The sequence below is a fragment of the Netta rufina genome (assembly GCF_964035555.1).
Source record: "Netta rufina genome assembly, chromosome: Z".
Lineage (NCBI taxonomy): Eukaryota > Metazoa > Chordata > Aves > Anseriformes > Anatidae > Netta > Netta rufina.
The window spans coordinates 60,880,212-60,893,812 of NC_140126.1; the positions used below are offsets into that span (position 1 = coordinate 60,880,212).

At 39.8% G+C, this 13,601-nt stretch overlaps 1 protein-coding gene across 1 annotated transcript in view; it reads right to left on the bottom strand.

The window, feature by feature from the left end:
• SRFBP1 (serum response factor binding protein 1) overlaps positions 1 to 13,601 on the bottom strand; it is a 75,140-nt gene that overhangs the window by 41,721 nt on the left and 19,818 nt on the right. Inside the window, exons 2-3 of the mRNA XM_084304939.1 lie at positions 6,419 to 6,507; positions 5,409 to 5,481 (exon numbers count right to left, since the gene is read on the bottom strand). Coding sequence (XP_084161065.1) covers positions 5,409 to 5,481; positions 6,419 to 6,507 — 162 coding nt within the window. The remainder of the gene's footprint in view (positions 1 to 5,408; positions 5,482 to 6,418; positions 6,508 to 13,601) is intronic.

The window sequence follows — 13,601 nt, forward strand, 5'->3', positions numbered from 1 at the left end:
GTTTGCAGACTACACCAAGTTGGGGGGAAGTGTCAACCTGCTAGAGGGTAAGAAGACCCTGTGGAGGGACCTGGACAGGTTGGGTCAATGTGCAGAGGCCAATGGGATGAGGTTCAACATGGCTGAGTACCGGGTGCTGCACTTTGGCCACAACAACCCCATGCAGTGCTGCAGGCTTGGGGCAGAGTGGCTGGAAAGCTGTGCAGAGGAAAAGGATCTGGGGGTATTGGTCGATGCTCACCTGAACATGAGCCGGCAGTGTGCCCAGGTGGCCAAGGAGGCCAATGGCATCCTGGCTTGTGTCAGGAACAGTGCAGCCAGCAGGAGCAGGGAGGTGATCATCCTCCTATACTCTGCTCTGGTGAGGCCTCACCTTGAGTGCTGTGTTCACCTTTGGGCCCTTCAGTACAAGAAGGACATTGAGGGCCTGGAAGATGTCCAGAGAAGGGCTAAGAAGCTGGTGAAGGGAACACAAGTCCTATGAGGAGCAGCTGAGGGGACTGGGGTTGTTTAGTCTGGAGAAGAGAAGGCTCAGGGGAGACCTCATTGCTCTCTGCAACTGCCTGAAAGGAAGGTGTGGGGAGCTGGGGGTCGGTCTCTTCTCACAGGTAACCAGTGATAGGACTAGAGGGAATGGCCTCAAGTTGTGCCAGGGGAGGTTCTGGTTGGAAGTGAGGAGACATTTCCTCTCAGAAAGAGCAGTCAGGCATTGGAACAGGTTGCCCAGGGAGGTGGTGGAGTCACTGTCCTTGCGGGTGTTTAAGGAAAGGTTGGATGTGGTGCTCAGGAACATGGTTTTATTACCGGTAGGGTGATGGTTGGACCATATGATCTTGGAGGTCTTTTCCAACCTTAACGATTCTGTGAATATCAAATTATTTTTTTCTTCAGGAATAATTTTCAGGACAGAGAATGCATAAGCATCCATTTACAAGCAATTTAATAATAGTTGTAATCAACTGCTGCTCTTTTCTAACAGCTGGAAGATAATTTCCCTTCAATCTTATCAAATAACCTTTTGCCCATGTATCACTAATTCTCCAAATGGAATATTGCAATAGCAACAGGTGCCATAATAACAGTATTCCCTGTGAGGTATAGGCTAGTCCTAAATACACAGTAAAGCAACTACATTAAGTTACATTAAGATCTAATTTCAGCAAAAAAAAATGTAAACAGTTCAAAGTAAGTTGCCCACTGCTAATAATTTGCAAGACTATCAGTCATAATTCTGCAAAAGATGCTTAAAAAATACTACAGCTTCATAAATAGGGTAAGAAATACTCTACAATTGATAATAAACCCGCTCTGGCAGTATCATCAAACTTGAAAATTAAAGAAAATCCTGTACATATGTACAATTTTCTCTTTCAAGAAAATGAAATCACAGCTGAAAGACTAGAAAGATCATACTGTTCTTCCCTCCCCAGCCCCCCCATCTTTCATGAATTGTTAAATAAATATTTTGTATGGTTTTGGCAAAAGAAATTCTGAAGAACTCAAAAAACAGTGTTTTACTCCAATAGCTTTGAGAACTCCTGCAAACAATTAACTCAGTCCTGCAACCACGTAGCTAGAATTTTTAACTGCTCTCCCTTCTCACAATGTATGTATCTTGTTGTGCCTGAGACATTATTACTTGTATTTGCCTATTAAGTTCTTTTAAATCTCCAGTTCTAACAATCAAAACACACACAACTAGAAATTAAATGTCATTCTAACAAAAACACAACAATATAAGTGTTTTTTTTTTACATGCAGCCCAGCACCAAAATTTCTTACATTTTCAATATATGCAGTACTGTCAATGAATGAATATGTAGAATTTTTAAAAAGTATATACAAAAATAGATACAGTATTTAACCTGAAAAGTGAGTATCTAATTATGTCCCACTCCTAGGAATCTGTGTATTTACAGTGAAATTATGTCATCAGTGTCTTTCTGGGTGTACTTGAAGATAGGAAAAAGCACACTCAAGAGTTAGTGGTAAGGCAACAATTACCAAATGACAGCAATTATATTCCTCTCCCTGTAATATCAGATGGTAATTAGTAAAGACCCAAGCTAGAAAGAGAAGTTAAGATCTTTAATTGAAAGTTCACTTTTGTATCATTCTAAAGGAACTGTAGCCCTCAGAAGTCCTCCTGAGCTGCAGGCAATTGCTAACAACACATGAGCCATTAGGAAATTTTCTTTTTCCTCGTTATTGTTGTTACAGTCCAGATGAAAGATAACACCTCCTCCAAGACAGTGAAAAGGTTTCTTGGTTTAATGGTAGATGAATGTATAAATATAATTCTTAGAAAGACAAATAATTCTCCCTCACTGGTATTTCAACCCCTCAGCTTTTTTTTTTTTTCCCTCAGAAAAATTTAAGTTATTGCATTAAAAACTTTAACAACACAGACAAATGTGTCAAGGTCCCAGTGTTTCAGTCTTTCTTCCCACAGCTGGAAACAAATTCTTTTTGAAATGTAACTCTACTCTTACTCCTTCTGAGAACATCAGCATAACTTAAGTCCTTCACAAATGACACTGTCCGCACTGTCTGTGCCAGCAGTTCCCATAAAGTGCTAAAAGCTGGTGTTTTTTTTTTTTTTTTTTTTTTCTCCTGGATATGTGGGAGGGGAAAGATGTTCCTGATGTCTTCTTGACTGATGGAAGAAAAATGTGTATTTATAAAGTGTACTCTCTTTGGCAACGGTGGGAAAAACTCAGAAGAAAAATTATACTATTTTCCTTCTCTGGGATTTTCAAAGATGTATTTTTTTTCCAATCTTCAGAAACCCTTCATAGCTTTTGCAGCTATTAAAGAAGTTCTATATGCTCTAAGCAGTCATCTCAAATAATCTTTTATCCATATATACACATGCTGTCAGATTCTGGTGTAACATCCGCTTTCTGGCTCCAAGCCGCTTTGGCCAGAGTAAGTATTTTTTTGTTGTTGTCTTTTTCTCTAGATTTACAGCTCAGTATACTCCTTAAGTGTAAACATTCAGAAAGAGAGAAGGTAGAGATTTTTATTACATAAAATGATGAATGAGTAGAATTTCGTGGACTATTTCTGTTAATTATAAGGAATACGACCACTTTTTACTTTCTGGACACACTGTCGGTTTCAAAACAATTTGCGTCTCCTCTGACAAGTGCTTGGGATCCACACATCAAAACTGCTGAATTAGTCTGGATAACACAAACCTGCTTTAAGTTAAAACTTTGTAGAGTATTAATCAATGTTCCTTATTAATCATTTCTATTCTTTCTTTCCTAAAAATGAGAAAATACCTTATGTTATGTGAGGAGTTATTTCGAAAACATCGATCATAGGATCAGTAACTTAAAAGAAAGGTTGCTGGGTATGATGTTTCACTGGTAAAGAAACGCCCACTATGACAGAGAATTTCAATGATTTATGTGAAAGCTGTCTTGTTTCTCCACTATGGTGAATGAGGAAAATTTCTATGCCAACTCTGAAAAGATTTCAGTCTAGAAATCAAAAGTGGTGAAAAAATATGTAAACAACTAGAGCCTTTTAGGCTGTGATTCATAAGAAAAGAACAGGAATCTTCATTTCATCTAAGAAACAAATGTACTCTAGAGCCGTAAGTGTCTACTTATTCTTTTTAAAAAATGAAAAAAGAAACCAAACAACAACATCCAGGAGATGCAACCTTTTTTGCTATTAAAATACTACCAATATAATATGGGCACTTTTAACACAATAAAGACCACTAACAGCATGATTTCAGGCAACTGAGATCATTTAATAGCTGTTTGCCTGGGAAGTGGGAGAGCTTTTCTTCCTTCTCAGCTGCTCACTTGGAAGTCTCCTCACTCTATATAAACTATTTCAAAGCAAGCTTTGTTTGCCTTTAGCTCTCCAAATTACAAATCTACCCTCCCTCAACAATCAGTCTTCAAGCACTTACAAGTCCTGCACTCAGGAAACTTACGTAGCATTAATGAATCACTACTGACAGCTGAGGTTCTCCCTTAATTCCACATGGCTCATTCTCTGCTTGACCAAACAACAACCTCACAATGAAAGGTCTTTTTCAAAGCAGTGTTTCACAGTACTAGTAACAGAACCAGCCTTTTATCTCAAGGCACCTCTGTTTACAAGCCTGGTTACCCTTCCAGGGAAACGGACAGGCAGTCCAGGAAGGTAACTCGGTCCATTCCACATCTGATTCTTTCTGGAGATATTTCTGTACCCATTTATGATACAGAAACCAGAAAGCACTGAGGTTTTTTAACTGACATTGCAAACTACCTAGAATCAGGTGGGATAAATCTAACTGCTGCTGTTCACTGCAGGTGTATGGTGAAAAAAACAGACACATTAAAAAAGCTTACACCAACAGAAACCTCTCTAATGTACATGGTCAATACAGTTTGAAGTACAGGCAGCCTTCAAGATGTCTGCGTGAGCCAATCCTGGAAGTAAAAGCACTATGCAGACAAAGAAACACTTCTGTTGCTTGACTACTGCTTAACACTATAGTACAGTGATAACCATTTCCTTTCCCCCTTTATTTATTTGTGGAGACTCTTTTTCAAATACTATGCTAAAAAACTCTGTGATTCCACCTGACAAATAAAGCAATTCTTAATGGTCAATGAAGCCTCTTCATTTGTCAGCTTTTTTTGAAGACCAGGATGAAAAATAAACAAATAGGTAAGGGCAATCGCTACTGTTATCAGGAAAAACAAAACAAAAACAAATCATCAAATAAAACTTCTGTAATTTAATACGAAAACAGCTTTCTTGGCCTATAATCTTGTGCTCAGACCTCATGAGTATAATATATACCTCCTGTCAACACAAAAAATTGTTAGCATTACCTGCTAAAATTGAGATATAAGTAGTACAGAACATTGTCAAGTTAAAAGATACCAAAACAGCAACGGGCAGCAAGCTGGAAGATGAAAAAGGCCTGAATCAAGCGCTACCAGTCCCTTGCAGCTACAGTTTCAAAAACTAGTACAGAACTTTAAAGATGAAAGTAGTACACTACTGGCATCACATTTAAAGCGATGAAAACTGACAACAGTGATACTATGGTCGGGCACATAAAGCACCATTTGCACTTCTAAGTGGCATGAGAAATTTATTTCCTGCACTTTAACTGTCACAGTAGAAACTTCAAGCACGATTCATTTCTAAACAGATTCAAGTTTTGTTTGGCAAGCTTAAGACCCAAATTGTCTTAACACCTTGACAGATGCACCAAACAAACACAGAAATATGGAAATGTTCATAATTTTCCAGCTGTGTTACAGTAATGGCCACGCTGACTTTGGAAATACTTCAGCTAAGTTTCAGTAATGCAGTCCTAGAAAACAAAGCTTTTAGTTGTTAAAATTAATTCATTTTAATATTTAAATATCTAAATATGGTATTACCTTCATAGCATGGATTTCTTCTATTAATCTCTCAACTCGTTTTTGGTTCTTTAATTTGAGGTCTTCTGAACCCCTGTAAATGAAGTCTGTCTTTATTAAAAAAATCTGACTTCTCTTCACTTTTTTCTTCCAAGATGGTGATACTAAGTAGCAAACTAAAAATATCACAAGAATGAGCACAATTCACATTCCTTTGCTGTTAAATAAAAATTTTAGCAGAGTTGAACATAATATAATGCTCCTACTGTTCAGAACAGACGAAAACACACAAAATTTAGCAAAATAATCAGAAAGACAAATGTTATTTACTAGGTAAATACATGGTAATTACAATTCCAAACAGTAATAAGTAGGAGACACTGTTATCTCAAATATGATTACATTTTAAGATCTGTTGTACTTAAATATAAACATTCATTGGGTGGGCCTGTTTCTTATTTTTCACGATTTGCTAGGTTTGTGGGAAAACAGTATGTTCAATTTACACTTTGAACACAGTAACACAGTTATCTTATGTTGTCTCCAGTGAAAAACATCACCAGTCACTTTGGGCCAATCTACAAATATTGTTTTAATTAACTTAATTAATATAAACTATTACAAAATAAGTATTATTTATATAACAATACATACTAAATATTTCTTAATATAAAATATTGCAGACAACTGCAGTGAGAAAATATTGGACAACTTACGTGCAATAGTAGAATAACCTCAAAGATCAGGTTTGATGCTTTCAAAAGCACCATAAAAAGTTGTGTTGGGATTAACTTCCAATATGCTAAATATGTTTAATAAATTTTACCCCTATTCTACTTTACAAAACTACTTTTTAGTTGGTATTTTGATTCTATCTAAAATAAAGAAAAAATAAGACTAATAAAACATATACATCAGAGTGCCTTCAGTTTTCTATGTAATAAATGTTTCTCCCTGTTATTTTGGAAGACATTTCAGATACTGACTCATTTATAAATACACAAACAAGAACACTGATATTTAAAACTGACTTTTTCAACTTCAGCTTCCCAATGTGTCTGGTTAGTCTGCGAATAGTCAGGACTCGGACTTTCTTCACATCTTTTCTCATCTTCACAACCTGTCAGAAAGATGGAAGACATTATAAAGATTGTGTTCCTTGATCAATTTCCATATACAATACATTCATTGCACTGATTTAAATTTTAGAAATTAGTTCAACAAAAAAACATTCTTGAAAACAGAGTGCATTCCCTTGCTACCCAAACCCAAGTTCAAGTGAATTCAGATTTCATTTAAAAATCAAACTGCTTCCATAAACAGAGGAAGAACAACCAGCAGTCTAAAAATGTGTCTGAGGTCTCAACAGAAGACAAGACATTCCTAACTAGCCATACTTTAATATTATTCTTTGAGCTAGACTGAGCTACATATTTGTAAAGACTCACCTTTTGCCTTCACTTTGTTTATTTTTGTCCTGGTGAAACAGCACCAGTACTTTTCCATCGTTAAATATTATGTAAAAGCATTTTGTTATGAAGCATTTTGAAAGATATAAGGAAAGACTCCCAAGCTAAACATTATCTGTTATAGAACAGATTTTGTGATGCAAAAATCTTTTTATGTATTCGAATTGTTGAAAAATTGATTATATGAACCTGTTGAAAATAAAATCAAGGTGATTTTCAACTTGCTACACTCATTTTCAACTTTACACTGCCTACTTCCCAAAATGTATTTCAAAATAGAAAGTATTAAAGAAAAATGATAGAGATGTTCTGGTCTTGCTTCTCTCACACTAAGAGGTGCAGAATTGAAACTGTTAGTAAAAGGTGGCACAAACAGAAAAATCTCTAGAATCTTTTGCTGTAAAGTTCCATCATGGGAAACCTTAGGCTGAGATGTTGCCTTCACAATGATGAACATTTTGAAGAGACAGGGACTTGATACTGACTTATGAAAGTGCTTTTTTAAGTCACAGAATCACAGAATTGTAGGGGTTGGAAGGGACCTCAAGAGATCATCGGGTCCAACCCTCCTGCCAAAGCAGGTTCCCTAGAGCAGGTTGCCCAGGTAAGCATCCAGACAGGCCTTGAATATCTTTAGAGGAGACCCCACAACCTCCCTGGGCAGCCTGTCCCAGTGCTCCATCACCCTCACCGTGAAGAAGTTCTTTCACATGTTGGTGCAGAACTTCCTGTGATCCATTTTGTGGCCATTGCCCCTTGTCCTGTCCCCACAAACCACTGAAAAGAGGTTGGCCAAATCCCTCCGTCTCCCACACCTCAGGTATTTATACACATTGATGAGATCCCCTCTCAGTCTTCTCTTCTCAAGGCTGAAAAAAAAACCAACTTTTGATATATCTGAATCACTATCTAAATATGAAAAAGATTTCATATTTAGATTTACAAAATATGAAATATTAAAGCATTAAAAATACATTGTTCCTGACAAAAAGCTAAATTTGTCTTAAATTCAAGCAGTATGGTTCAAAATAAATTTTTAAAGAAGGGTAGAAAGGAGGATGTGGGGCATTGTGGACCGGTAAGCATCAACTCTGTGGCTGGGAATACCATGGAACAGGCCCTCCTGGAAGCAATGACAAGGCACATGCAAGACAAGGAGGTGATCTGACACAGCCAGCACGGCTTCACCAAGGGCAAATCATGCCTGACCACTCTGGTGGCCTTCTATGATAGACTGACTGCCTCAGTTAACAAGGGATGATCAACCAATGGCATCTACTTGAAATTCTGCAAAGCCATGCACACAGTCCCAAATGACATCCTCATCTCCAAATCTGAGAGATTTGAAGGGTGGACCGTTCAGTGGACAAGGAATTGGCTGGATGGCTGCATCCAGAGGGCTGCAGTCACTGGCTCTTTGTCTAGCGTGAAGCTGGTGACAAGTGCTGGGACCTGTACTGTTATCTTACAACATCTTTACTACAACTCAGATTGAGTGCACCCTCAGCAAGTTTGCAGATGACACCAAGCTGAGTGGTGCAGTCAATACAACAGAAGAAAGGGATGCCATCCAAAGGGACCTGGACAAACAGGCTCATGTGAACCTAATGAGGTTCAACAAGTCCAAGTGCAAGGTGCTGCACCAGGGTTGGGGCAATCCCAGACATGAGCATGGACTGGGAGAAGAACTCATTGAGATCAGCCCTGCAGAGAAGGATTTGGGGGCTCTGGTGGATGAAAAGCTCAACATGAGCCAGCAGGGTGTGCTTGCAGCCCAGAAGGCCAACTGGGTCCTGGGCTGCATCAACAGAAGGTGAGGGAGGGGACTGTCACCCTCTTTTGCCCTCATAAGGGCCCACCTGAAGTGCTGCATCCACGTCTGGAGCTCCAGCACAAGAAGGATGTGGACTTGTTGGAGAAGGTCCAGAGGAGAGCTACAAAGATGATCAGAGGGCTGGAGCACCTCTCCTGTGAAGAAAAGCTGTGAGAGCTCAGGATATTCAGTCTGGAGAGGAGAAGGCTCTGGGATGATCTTATTGCAGCTTTTCAGTACTTAAAGGGGGCTTATGAAAAAGACAGAGTGACTTTTTCCTTTAGCAGCCAATGACAGGACATGGAGTGATGGCTTTAAACTGAAAAAAGGGAGATTTAGACTGGATGTTAGAAGGAAATTCACTCAGAGGGTGGTGAGGCACTGGGAGATGTTGCCCAGAGAAGCTGTGGACGGCTTGTCCCTGGACTAGGCCCTGGCCACCCTGACCAAGGCAGGAGGGTTGGAACTGGATGGTCTTTAACCCCTTTACGATCCAAGCCACTCTATGAAGTTGGCAGCTCTTTCTTGAGGAAATACTTTACTTCCAATTTCTCAGAGGCAACATCAGACTGACTGTGTGCTGCCCAAATACCTAACAGTTGCCATCAAACCAGTTCCACCAAGAATATTGGCATTACAAACCTGCAACAAGCTAGACCAAAAGCAAACAAAAATTTTCAAAGTCCCTGTAGGAAAATATAGTAAAAAACTATGATGTGAAGTTCAGGACCACAAATTGAGAAGATTATTATTTTTTTCAATGCATATTCTGAACACTTAATTATCTTTGTAGCTAAGTTACCTGCACAAGCAAGCATTTAAGTCCTAACTGTGCTCAGCAGTAGCTCTACTGAAGGCTGAATCTGTTAGAATAAAACAATTTATAGGGAGAGGACCTTTGAATACAGGTCCCAGCACTGTCACCTCTAAGAAGAAACACATTCAGTAGTGCTTCTGCTAAAAGGAGTGGAGTGAAACTCTTCTGGGGTAGTTATTCACACTTGCACAAAGAAAAGTGAAAAGGTGTTGTTTGGGGACAGGCAAGATGACTTCACGAAGGGCAAATCATGCCTAAATTGTGGTCTTCTAGGACAGAGCAACAGCATCATTGGACAAGGGAAAGCAACCTGGACTCGTGTAAAGCCTTTGGTAACAGTTCCCCACAACATCCTCATCTCTAAGTTACAGAGATCCAGTTCTGGGGTCCCCACCATAAGAGAGACATGGATAAGTTAAAGAAGGTTCAAAGGGAGCCCTGAAAAAATGATCAGGGAGCTGGAGCACCTCTCCAAGACAGGCTGAGAGACTTTAGCCTAGAGAAAAGAAGTTTTCAGTGGAGGCCTTACGGCTACCTTCTAACACCTAAAGGCAACCTATAAGAAAGATGGGAAGAGACTCATTACTAGGTAATGTAGTGATAGGACAAGGAGTAATGGTTTTAAACTAAAAGAGAGTAGATTTAGATTAGATATAAGGAAGAAACTCTTCACTTCTTGGTGGTGAGGCTCTGGAACAGGCTGCCCAGTGAAGCTGCGGATGCCTCCCCTGTGGGAATGTCCAAGGCCAGGCTGGATGGGGCTTTGGGCAGCCTGATCTACTGGAAGATGTCCTTGTCCACAGCCAGAGGTTTGGAGCTAGATGGTCCCTTCTAATCCTAAGAATTCTGTGAAAAGGGTAAGAAGGTTTTTGGGCCAAGAATGACTGACATTTAAGATCGGTGTCCTGTTCTAAAATCTGAGTATCAGAAGTCAGTACTTTACCCAGGCGAAAAAAATCGAAAGGCCTACAGAGCACTTATACATCAGTGAATAGTAAAAGCCACAAGCACCAAGCCAAGTCTATGCTAAATAACTACACTGTTTAAGTTTCCACGCACTAAGGAAAAAATGTTTAAGATTACCATTTGCCATCTTGGCATGTAAACATATCTCTTTATATGATATCAAGGGGAATTATCACTTTTTTTTTTTTTTTTTTAATAGAGCAACAGTTCACTGTAATACATCATCTTGTAAATGGAGGAGACAAAATGAACCTTCTGGTTGAATACGTCTTAAATACTAAATACATTCAAAAAGATGAAAACTGAGTATGCATGCTTCAAAGGAAGATGTTTTTCTTTTGTTTAATTACTATTAAAAGCATCTCCAAGCTACAAACACATTTGAATTCAAAGAATTCATACAATAACTTAACATGGTAGTTACTGCATATCCGAATACTAACTATATTTAACTTTCTCTCCAAAATATTTTGTAATGTATTTTTTTTTACAGAAATATTAATGCAGACACAGCATGTTTCTGGGGCTTAAGTGAGCCAAGACCCAGCCTCTCCAGATGCCAGCCAATGAAAGCTCTGTAGACATATGACAGCAGGAATGAGGGAAGGTATTCACTCCTTGGCAGACTAGGCATATCAATTTATGTAATCCACAGTCACTTCTTTCACACGGGACAGCATGCATCAACTCTGTTCTTGGAAGTACTCATAAAGTTCTCAAGAAAGCAGCCTGCTCTTTGGGACAGAAATCAAAAAGTCTTTGCTTTAGAGTGTGCCTCAAACAATGGGTCTTAGACCACCAGTGTGGCTCCTAGGACTGATAGCCTCTCGTGTTAAAAAGTGAGACAGACAACTTTCCCTTGAGGTAAACAAAACCGTAACAAAAACAAAAAATAGACGTGATTTTTTTTCAAAATAGTAATAAACATTTATTCACAATAGGTAAGATATTCTTTTATATAAAAGATAAGACAACAATACAGGAGTCTTTGCAATGCAACTTGTAAAGGCTGCACTATAAACAGGGTTAGACTTACCAATGCTTCAGTGCACGGTGACAAGGATTTTTAAACATACTTAGATGTGAAAGTAAACTCAAAAGAATAATTATAGCCTCAGTCAAAACCCCAAGCAAACAGCTTCTTCTATCAATAGCAACACATTTTAGGATTCCTAGAAATTCAGGAAGCATGCCGTTGTAAGTGGAAATAACCACTTCAAGGATTTTTTGCAATAAAGGACGTGGGATGCTTTCCATTTTGGAAGGCATTTTTTTATTCTTTAGAAAAACATTATCTAAGAAACAATTGCTTCTATCTAAGAAGAATTGTTAAATACTAAGTAAGAACCGGTCACTTTTACCAGGACAAATTGACCTTCCATACATGTATTAGGAATAATTTATAAATTTTTAAATCTAAAAGAAATCACAGTGGAAAGGTGTTCACTTTTAACAACAACGAAGGCAGTGAAATGTATGCTGTGGTTTAACTCAGCGTTCAGATGAGCAACACTCAGCTGCTTGCTCACTCTCACAGGTGAGACGTGGGAGAGAATCAGAAATGTGAAAGTGCGAGAACCCAGGGGTTGGGATAAAGACAGCTCACTAGGTCCAGCAACAGCTGCATGCACAAGTGAAGCAAAGCAAGGAATTCATTTGTGGCTTCCCATCGGCAGGCAGGTGTTAAGCCACTCCTGTGGGCAGCCCCCGCAGGCTCAGTTTGGGAAAGTTTGGGAAGGACGGCATCCCTGGGAGGGACCCCACGGGGAGCAGGGGCAGGGAGGGACCGTGAGGGAGCAGCAGAGACCAAGTGCCAGGGACTGACCACAGCCCCCTTTCCCCGTTTTCCTGAGCTACTCAGGGGGAGGAGGTGTTTTGCTTGTTTGTTTTGTTTTGTTTCTCACTGCTAATAACAGGTAGTGAAACCTGGATTACATATATCTCCCTACGCTAAGTGTTTTCCCTGTGATGATAAATGTTATCTCTCTGCCCTTATCTCAACCCTTGAGCCCTTTCCATCATATTTCTTCCCTGTTCCTTTGAGGAGGGGGAGTGAGAGAGTGGTTGTGGTGGAGCTCGGCTGCCCAGCTGTGTAAAACCACCACAATCATGCCCACCATTATGTTGGGCAGACAAACACCATCACTCACAATATCCCTCCCTCCCTCCTTCTTTTCCCCAGCTTTTATTGCGACCACGATGCCACATGGACATTCCTCTGGCTGTCCTGGGCCAGCTGTCCTGGCTGTGCCCCCTCCCAGCTCCTGGTGTACTTCTTGCTGCCAGGGCAGCACCAGAAGCTGAAATGAAGGTCTTTGGCTCTGTGCAAGCACTGCCCTGCAACAACTGAAGCATCAGTGTGTTACCAGCATTCTCGTCCTCAATCCTAAACACGGAACCATACCAGCGAGTAGGAAGAAAATTAATTCTATCCCAGTCAAAACCAGGACAACATACTAGCCTGAAAGAACATTAGCATGTTTCAAAAGCTACAATGGTAGTGTAGGAGCTGCACTAAAAATTACATCCATTATACACTATGCCTTGCACAGATACCTTAAGTAAAATAGGTATTTCTACTACTACAGATCCCAATTTGTATTACTACAGATCCTACATGAAGACAAAATACAAAAAGACAAACAAATAAAAACGTCAAAGGTTGCAGCTATTCTACACGTAAAGAAAGCTCCATAGTCCCAACAGCTTGAAGTCTACAGCAAGCATTCCTCAAAATACAATGCACACCAGCCAGCTTCACACAAGCCCTTTTGAGTCATACGCAAAGTAGTGTCTCCTGTTTCAAGACAGGACGAGACATAAGATCACCAGGAAATTACTGGCCAGACAAGAACTGTAGAAATCCTCTCCTGTGGTTTACCTTTGCCCAAGGAGTGCACGTTATTGAGAAGGATTATAACAGGAGTTACTGATTTCAGTACAACCCATGTTAAAGCGATACTGAGCACAGAGGCAGGAGCTCCCAGGACTCACTGCTGGTAATGGCAGTGACAGGGAAGAGATCACGGATCCTCCTGGCAGCTTTGTCAGCGCATACGGAAGGCAGGGAGGTGACTCAAGACAGCCAGCACAGCTTCATAAAGGACAAATCGTGCCTGACCTACCTAGTCACCATCTCTGATGGAGTC